At 50.4% G+C, this 9,870-nt stretch overlaps 1 protein-coding gene across 1 annotated transcript; it reads left to right on the plus strand.

Moving 5' to 3' along the window:
- Nucleotides 1-5,919: 5,919 nt before the first annotated feature.
- Nucleotides 5,920-9,446, plus strand: LOC149435490 (uncharacterized). The gene is given in 2 exon segments (XM_089662609.1): nt 5,920-8,664; nt 8,666-9,446. Coding segments are annotated over 2 exon segments (3,405 nt in total). The 3' UTR covers nt 9,326-9,446.
- Nucleotides 9,447-9,870: the final 424 nt, after the last annotated feature.

The following is a 9,870-nucleotide window of genomic DNA, read 5'->3' on the forward strand; positions in this document are numbered from 1 at the left end:
AAGGCCTGGATTCTTTCTTGGATAAGCAGAATATAACTGGATACTAACATTTACAGGTAAAGTTGATCCAGGGAATATCAGATTACCTCTCGGGGGATCAGGAAGGATTTTGTTTCCCTGCAGGAGCAAATTGGGTCATGCTTTGCTGGGGGATTTTTTGCCTTCCTCTGGATCAACTGTGGGTATAGGATTATAATTTTTTTTTAATGGTTGAACTGGATGGACATTTGTATTTTTTTCAGCCAGACTAACTATGTAACCTAAAATATTCAAATACAGAGAATGCTTGCTGTATGCCAGATTTTCTGATTTATAAAATGCCACTAAGTCTTGATGAAAACAATTCCACAGATAAAAAATATGCTGCCAAAGTATGTTGTTGCTAAGACTGTGAAAAATTGCTTTGCTCTGTAACACCGTGTACAGTTTTAAGCTGTTGATTAAAACTGTAGTTTTAAGGAATTGTGCATTTTTCATGCTGCCCACCAGCATATATAAAAAAGATCTCCCCACCACTGTATGTTTATTTTTTATTTTGCTTACATTGGCACAAGTCACCCACAGTAGTGCACCATGGGTGCGCCACCTCTGCTGTGATTTGCCAAAGCGAGCAAAATCCTCTCTTGTATTAAAAGAGGTATAGACTCCAGAGAGAGAGATATCATATTACCCCTGTACAAATCATTAGTAAGACCTCATCTGGAACATGCAGTTCAGTTTTGGGCACTAATTCACAAAAAGAACTGTTGTCACCTTCTCTCCAAGCTGCTTGGCAATAGTTTTGTAGCCCAGTCCAGTCTTGTGTAGGTCTACAATCTTGTCCCTGACATCCTTGGACAGCTCTTTGGTCTTTGCCATGGTGGAGAGTTTGGAATCTGAGTGTTTTATTGCTCCTGTGGACAGGTGTCTTTTTTCTAGGTAACAAAATGAGAATAGCAGCACTCCCTTTAACCACTTCCAGTCCGGACACTTTTACCCCCTTCCTGCCCAGGCCAATTTTCAGCTTTCAGTGCTATCATACTTTGAATGGCAATTGCGCAGTCATGCAACACTGTATCCATATGAATTTTTTTAGCATTTTTTTGAGACAGATAAAGCTTTATTTTGGTGGTATTTATTCACCACTATGATTTTTATTTTTTTGCTATGTAAATGAAAAAGTCCAAAAATTTTGAAAAAAAAGTGTTTTTCTTATAAAATTTTGCAAATAAATAGTATTTCATCATAAATCTTGGCCAAAATTTATTCTGTTATCTTTTTAGTAAAAAAAAAAAATAACCCAAATTAGTTTATAACCGAAAATTATAATTTTTAAACATTTTTTTACATTTTTTCAAAAATTTTTTATATTATTTATTTATTTTTACATACTGTCATCCTAGCAGTACATTGTCACCACGGTGACACTGTACTACTTGTGGGGGGTGATGAAGATTTTTTTTTTTTACACTGATTTTTTTTTACACTGATTGCTTTTACACCCATAAAGGCTGTAAAAGCAATCATTTCTCCTTCTCTCTAGCTGCATGGCTGAGCTGTGATTGGTCACAGCTTGTCATATGGTACAAGGCTGTTGTGAATAACCTTGTACTATGTGACCTCTGTGATCATTCACAGATTTCAAACGTAGTAAGGAATGATGTCAGAAGTGACATCTTGATTACTACTCTGCATGTGATCACTGATTGACCAATCAGTGATCACATGATCGGCACCTCTCACAGAGGTCCCGTCCAATTATCGGTGTTCCACTGTGCCCAGAGGATACAGCAGGCACCAGATCACGGTGCTGCATGCTCCCAGGGAGCCCGCACAAGCAGGGTGCGGGGAGGCCTTTTTAAAACGGCCACCCAACACTGCACTGCCACCATCTGGCCGTTTATATACATGGGCCAGACGGGAAGTGGTTAAGAGACTGCTTCTAATCTCCGCTTGTTACCTGTATGAAAGACAACTGGTAGCGAGAAATCCTGCTGAATGATAGGGGATCAAATACTTATTTCCCTCATGAACATGCAAATCAGTGCATAATTTGTTAGACATGCATTTCTTTTGAATTTGTTGTTGCTATTCTGTCTCTCAGTGTTACAATACACCTACCATTCAATTTTTAGACTGATCATTTCTTTGTGAGTGGGCAAACATTCAAAATCAGCAGGGGATCAAATACCTATTTCCTTCACTGTAGATGTTTGACATATAGTGCTACCCAACCCTGAGACAGAGCCAAAAGGAACACTTCAATAGTGCAGTAAAGTCTGCCTCGTTTTGGTAACAATTTTTTGTCTCAGTTAGTATATGATATTCTGAGGTTGTTGCATGGTGAGGGTCTCCTAATTTTTATTCATTTTTATATGGATTCGCTAAACCCATGGTTAATCAAATCTCAGCAGACTTGCTCATCGCTACATCCTCATCCCAATAATTTCTACAGCTCCCTCTAAGATTGATAAACAAGGCATAAGGCCTAGGATACATGGTAGGCGTTTAGCAGCTTGGTAATACTACTAAAATCACCTGTAATTATAAAAAAGCAATTAATTGCTAATTGACTCAATTGGCTCCATATGGATGAATAAATACAGCTCTGGTGCATTGCTAATGACAAACAGAGTCAGTATGTGATGTGAAATGACTGATACAGAGGTTAGGTCTGGTGTTAGAAAAATCCTAGCATGCTTGACAATTTCCCCATATGCCAAGGATACAAGATGTTAAAGCAAAAAAAAAGTGCTCACTACAAGGACGAAAAGTTAGAAAAAGATTTTAGAGACCTATTAGATATGTTTTTCCATGGTGTTCTTAAGAGTAGGAAAACAGAATTTGTACAGTGGACAGTTTTAATGCAACACACTAAGCACATTTCAGTGTTTCAGAATGTAGGCATATATTATCGAAAAGTGTTTTCACCATTTTCACTTGTGATATTTACAGTCTACAAGGCATACTTTATTTTCCACTTGAATATTGATAGCTGAAAATAGCATACCATTTACCACCCATCCTGGAAAGCAAACAGATTACAGCACATGAGAAAGGAAGCAATTCTGTCTTAAATAAAGTAGGCATTGATTTACCTTCCTCTCCACCCCATCTTGATTAAAGCCATGTTTAAAAACAATTATGCCCAAACCCGTGAATAAACCAGCCGTTATGTTAAATGCTAATGTCTATTGAATGGAAAGCAAATAACGTACAGAACTTGGCATGCTGATGTTACTCTAAAATTCTGTTATGATTGGAACTGATTGTAAAGGCTCACTGATGATCTGACACTGTAACTGTTCTTTTATGGGTTTGTTTTGAGCATAAAAACATGAGCATGAATATAAATCCGTGAATGCAATAAAAATTGTTTTCATTTTAGTTTTGTATAAAAAATATGCCAGAGAAGTAGTAACAAAAGCAAGAGTGTATAACTGAAGATATGAATGCCCTTCCATCTGATCTTCTACAGACATGTTCTCTGCTAACAGATTGGTCAAAACCCAACCTGGACTGGCCATAAGTACACAATTGTCTGCCACTCTGGTATCATTTGTTTTAATATGAGCCCTGCAAAACAGAATTCCAGCCGAAAAAATGATTAAAAAAAAGATAAAATGAAAAACCGTTAAACAATAAAATAACAAAAAATATGTGCTGCACATACAGTGCAGGGATTTCCCCTACAATATAGTACTTTTTTCTGCCAGCATGGCAAGCATTATTAAGTCCACTTCCTCTGAGCCCAGGTTATCATGGACCTACCCCAGCCTGTGATTGTACAGTGAAATGAGAAGCAGCATAGTTATGAACTCATTTCTCTGTCAGTCTGCTTTCTCTTCTTATCAACATGCTTTTTGTTAGCACATAACCTGATTGTTACCTTAGGGCTCATGTACACAGGCCATTTGAAAAACTCTTCTGACTGCTGGAAACTGACTGCTAGAAAACGTAGGTTAAAAACGTCAGTTTAGCCACATTTACCTACCATAGTTATGCACGTTTAGCTGCGTTTGCGTTTAGAAGCGTTTTTAAAAGATAACCTCAGGAGACCCTCCCAAATGCCCAGAATGCACTGAAAAATAATAAATAATGAATTATTTCAGACATTTTGTGAGAAATAGAGAGAGCAGAAGCAGAGAGAGCAGTATGTTTTGAGATTACCTGTTGTCGCGGTATGGGAGCCTGCCAATTATTAATCCCCTTATTAATGCCTTGTATCACATGCCCTCAGAGTCCTGCTCTGTATTGTTCCAATTGTCCCCTGTGTCACTGGCCTAATGGCCTAATTAAATTACTCTGGACCCCTCCTCCCTTCCCCCTCATGCCAAATTCCTGAACTCTCTGGACAGGACCCATTGCCATGGTAACCCGACAGGAAGTATCAGGTTACCAGCTCAATACTTAAGAGAGAGCAAGGAAACCCCCCTGTGTGTTCTCCTGGCTGTGTGTGTGAGGGACGGCTGTGCTGAGCGCCAGCTCCTCTCATCCCCCGTCCACCTCCTCATCTCCTGGACTGTCTGTGTTGCCTGCAATCCCTGCACTGTGGAGGAATCTTCTGCTGTCCCCGTGAATCTGCCTGGATCTATCCCTGCCTGGACTGAACCCCTTGTTCTCCGTGAGTACCTGCTTCCTCACTGTTACCTGAACTGTTACGGTGGTGACTACAGGCACCCCTCTCATGTGTTGGACTACCCTGTTACAGGGACACCCCCTTGGCTCTCCTAGTGGACTATAAGTGGGTGGGGACCCTCGTTACCATTGAGTGGCAAATCCACCCTGTCTGCCACCCCCCGTATTGAAGGACTGCCATTTGTTTGTCTCAATAAAGCTTTGTGCATCTGTCATCCTCTCTGTGTGTTCTGTCCTGCCTTTCCTCCGTCACATACTGGTTGGCAGCGGTGGGATCAGGACACTGAGGAGATGACAGACAGCGAAAGCCAGCGGATGCAGGAACAGACCCGGCCCAGCGAATACAGGAAGTGGACTGTGGCATGTCTGCAGAAGAGGGCTGAGGAGCTGGCCCTTTCCTGGAGGGGCCTAGCCAAAGAGGATCTGATCACTGCCATTGAGGAGGCGGACCCCCAGGACGCCCCAGGAAAAAGCAGATCAACCCCAGCCTCCCCAGCACGCAAGGATCCAGGGCCCAAGAGCCCCTGGCTTACTCGGGTGGAGGAAGAGATGGCCCTCCTGGGGTCAGATGCCACAGCAGAGGACAAGCGAGAGGCTATCCGGAGGGCGCATGAAAGAGAGAGCCAAGGGAGCCACCGTGACCCAAGCTGCCCGTCCAGCCCCAGGGCCGCGGGATACCCCCCTCCCCGGGTCAGCCGCAAAGACTTTAAACCCTTCAACGAAGCCGTCGGGGATGTGGAGGGGTTCTTTCAGGACTTTGAGCAGCAGTGCCAGCTCATGGAGGTGCCAAGCATGGATTGGATACGGCACCTCGTGGGTCTGTTAGAAGGGGGTGCAGCTGCGGCCTACCGCACTCTGGACTATGTGGATGGCCGGGATTACGCCCGGGTCAAACAGACTGTGTTGGAATATTATGCGGTGACCCCAGAAGTGCACCGGGCACGCTTGCGTGACCTTCCCTGCGATGCAGAACCGTCCTATAGGATGTATGCGCACAAGATGTCGCAGTCCTGTCGGAGGTGGCTAGAGGGGGAACAGGCCCGCACCGCAGAAGAAATCATTCAAGCATTTTTAAAGGAGCAATTCTACAACCAATGCCCGGCGGAGGTGCGCGGATGGGTAAGAGAGAAAGCCCCTACCACCCGCTGCCCTGGCTGATGAGATCCTGGCCATCAAGCCACACTGGAAACGGCAGGCCCCTGAGCCGTCAAGGGCCCCGCCACCTCTGCCAAAACGGGCCCCCCACCTACCACTGCCAATCCCGCAGGGCCACCCCCCAGAGCTCGGTTCACGGGGCCCCCCATGGAGCGCCGCTGCTATGGATGTAACCAGCCAGGGCACCTCCAAGCTAACTGCCCCACCTCTCGAAGCCGGCGTTCTACCCGTCCGGTTCACTACCTGGAACTTCAACCCGCAGAAGAACCACTGCCCCCGCCTCACAGCGAATGGATGGGCCCCCCAGACGCCAACCAACCCTGGGGGGTTTACAGTGTCCACCCCCCGGGGGCTACATACTCCACCCAGAAACAACGCCACCTGCAGGCCGTGTGGGTAGATGGACATCCCGCCACCGGTTTTCGGGATACGGGGGCCTTCCTGACCATCGCTGATCCCCGAGTGATCCGGCCGGAAGCCATCCAACCCGGCCCTGGATTCGCCATCGAGCTGGCGGGAGGAGCCAGACATCACATCCCCAGGGCATCCGTGCGCCTCGACTATGGCTTCGGGGAGCAACAGTGCCAGATCGGCGTCATGGGCGGCCTCCCGGCGGATGTCCTACTCGGCAATGACTTAGGGGAGCTACGATGCCAGTATGTCGGGGCGGTGACCCGGCGCCAAGCAGGTCGAGGTCCTCCTACAGACGAAGCCACCACAGGACCTTTCCCCAGCATGGACTTGGTGAGTGAACCCCTACCTGACTCAGACCTTCCCCTGACCTGGGATCGGGAGACCTTTAAGCGGGAGGTAGCCACAGACCCCACCTTGGCTAAGTTTAGGACCCAGGCCGCCGCAGGGCGGCAGGAGGGGGATGGGGGCCAGCTTTGGTGGGAGCAGGGGTTGTTGTACCGCACAGCAGGCCCAAGCCGCCCGGGTCAACCCTCTGCTAGCCCCACACAACTGATAGTGCCCAGACGGTTCCGGTTCCCACTACTCCAGATAGCCCACGACATTCCAGTAGCTGGCCACCTGGGTAAGAGGAAAACGGGGCTGCGGCTGACCCAAGCCTTCTACTGGCCAGGTATCACCCAGGACGTAGCCCACTTCTGTCAGACCTGTGACATCTGTCAGAGGAGGGGACGCCCAGGGGACCACCCCAAGGCACCGCTCCGCCCCTTACCCATCATTGATGAGCCCTTTCAGCGGGTAGCTGTAGACATCCTGGGGCCCCTGGCCCGGCCCAGTAAGGCCGGCAAGCGGTACATCCTCACGGTAGTGGATTACGCTACCCGCTACCCCGAGGCTGTCCCCCTGTCCAGCATCTCCGCCCCCAAAGTAGCCGAGGCCCTAGTCACCGTTTTCTCCCGGGTGGGTTTCCCCAGCGAGATCCTGACGGACCAGGGTACCCAGTTCATGTCCGAGGTGGTCCAATCCCTCTGGCGCACGTGCGGGGTAAGGGCGATCCGGACCACTCCCTATCACCCCCAAACCAATGGCCTCTGCGAGCGCTTCAATGGCACACTGAAGAGCATGCTAAGGTCCTTCGTTGATGGGGAGGCGGACTGGGAGAAGCTCCTTCCACACCTGCTGTTTGCATATCGGGAGGTACCGCAAGAGTCAACGGGGTTCTCCCCCTTCGAACTCCTGTACGGACGGAAGGTCCGCGGTCCCCTATCCCTGCTCCGGGAACATTGGGAAGGGCAGATAGAGGACACGGGTACCCCCGTCGTTCCCTACGTTCTCGAGCTACGGGAAAGACTGACCCGCCTGGCCACCATGGCCCACGGCCACCTCCAGGCAGCCCAGACACGTCAGAAGGTCTGGTACGACCGCAAGGCACGCGGCCGCGAGTTCACTGAAGGGCAGCAGGTGCTCAAGATCGTCCCCAACCCCCAGAATAAGCTCCAGCACATCTGGGAAGGACCCTACATGGTCCTCCGCAAGATAGACGAGACTAGTTACGTCATTGGTCTCGACGCCCGCAACCGCCAACAGCGCACGGTCCACATCAACATGTTGAAAGAGTACCATGACCGGGCTCTGCCCGTGCTCGCTGTTTGCCCCGCCTCCACGGGCGGAGCAGACGAGGGAGCCCTGCCCGATCTCCTGCAAGCCACCAAAGTCACCACTCCCCTAAATCAGATTCCAACGGGGGCTCGGCTGAACCCCCGCCAGACGGCCCAGATGCGGGCCGTGATAGCGGACCGGGCCGTCGCCTTCTCGGCCACCCCAGGTCGCACCGGGTTAGCCCTCCACCACGTGGAGACCCACAGTCAGAAACCCATCCAGCAGGCCCCATACAGAGTCCCCGAATCTGTGAAGGCGGCCATCCGAGCAGAACTCTCCGAGATGCTCCAGCTGGGTATCATCCGACCCTCCCGCAGTCCTTGGGCCTCCCCGGTGGTGCTCGTGCCAAAGAAGGATGGGACCACCTGCTTTTGCGTGGATTACCGGAGGTTGAATGACTACACTGTCAGTGACGCCTACCCCATGCCCCGCATAGATGACCTGCTGGACCGTCTGGCCGGGGCCCGCTACGTGAGCACCCTAGACCTCAGCAAGGGCTACTGGCAAATCACCCTCACAAAAGAGGGTGTTGAGCGCTCCGCCTTCATTACCCCGTTCGGCCTGTATGAATTCCTCGTCATGCCCTTCGGCATGAAAAACGCCCCCGCCACCTTTCAGCGGGTCGTGGACCAGCTACTGGAGGGATGCCAAGAGTTCGCGTGCGCTTACCTAGATGACATAGCAATCTTTAGCAACTCGTGGGAGGAGCACCTGGCCCACGTGGGGGCCATCCTAGACCGCATCTGTAGGGCCGGGCTGACACTGAGACCTGACAAGTGCCAGTTGGGAATGGCGGAGGTACAGTACCTCGGGCACCGAGTAGGGGGGGGGGACACTGAAACCTGAGCCAGCCAAGGTTCAGGCCATTTATGACTGGCCCACTCCCCAGACCAAGAAGCAAGTGATGGCCTTCCTCGGCACTGCCGGCTATTACCGTAAATTTGTACCTAATTTCAGCTCCATGGCCCAGCCCCTGACCGACCTGACCCGGAAGAACAGTCCCCGGATGGTGACCTGGACCTCGGCCTGTGAATCCGCCTTCTGTGACCTCAAATCCGCCCTGGCAAGAAACCCCGTCCTGGCCGCCCCTGACCACAACAGACACTTCCTCGTACAGACAGATGCCTCCACCTACGGCCTAGGGGCTGTCCTCAGCCAAGTCAACGAGGCTGGGGAGGAACACCCCGTTGCCTTCCTCAGCCGCAAACTACTAGACCGGGAAGTTGCCTATGCTACAGTGGAGAAGGAGTGTCTGGCCATAGTCTGGGCCCTAAAGAAACTACAGCCCTACCTGTATGGCCGGGAGTTCACCATCGTCACCGACCACAACCCCCTCACATGGCTGAACCGGGTGTCCGGGGATAATGGGCGCCTCCTTAGGTGGAGCCTGGCCCTCCAGCCCTACAACTTTACCATTCGATACAGGCGGGGAAGCCAGCACCAAAATGCTGATGGCCTTTCCCGCCAACAAGACCCACAGTAGCTAGGCTAGGCCCCACAAGTGCCTTCCAGGGAACCCGGTTGGGTCCCCCTTATCGGCACTTGTGAAAAGGAGGGGGGAGGAGTGTCGCGGTATGGGAGCCTGCCAATTATTAATCCCCTTATTAATGCCTTGTATCACATTCCCTCAGAGTCCTGCTCTGTATTGTTCCAATTGTCCCCTGTGTCACTGGCCTAATGGCCTAATTAAATTACTCTGGACCCCTCCTCCCTTCCCCCTCATGCCAAATTCCTGAACTCTCTGGACAGGACCCATTGCCATGGTAACCCGACAGGAAGTATCAGGTTACCAGCTCAATACTTAAGAGAGAGCAAGGAAACCCCCCTGTGTGTTCTCCTGGCTGTGTGTGTGAGGGACGGCTGTGCTGAGCGCCAGCTCCTCTCATCCCCCGTCCACCTCCTCATCTCCTGGACTGTCTGTGTTGCCTGCAATCCCTGCACTGTGGAGGAATCTTCTGCTGTCCCCGTGAATCTGCCTGGATCTATCCCTGCCTGGACTGAACCCCTTGTTCTCCGTGAGTACCTGCT

The sequence above is a fragment of the Staurois parvus genome, unplaced genomic scaffold, assembly GCF_062004578.1.
Source record: "Staurois parvus isolate SC_StPar_1 unplaced genomic scaffold, SC_StPar_1.0 ptg001499l, whole genome shotgun sequence".
Classification (NCBI taxonomy): Eukaryota; Metazoa; Chordata; class Amphibia; order Anura; family Ranidae; genus Staurois; species Staurois parvus.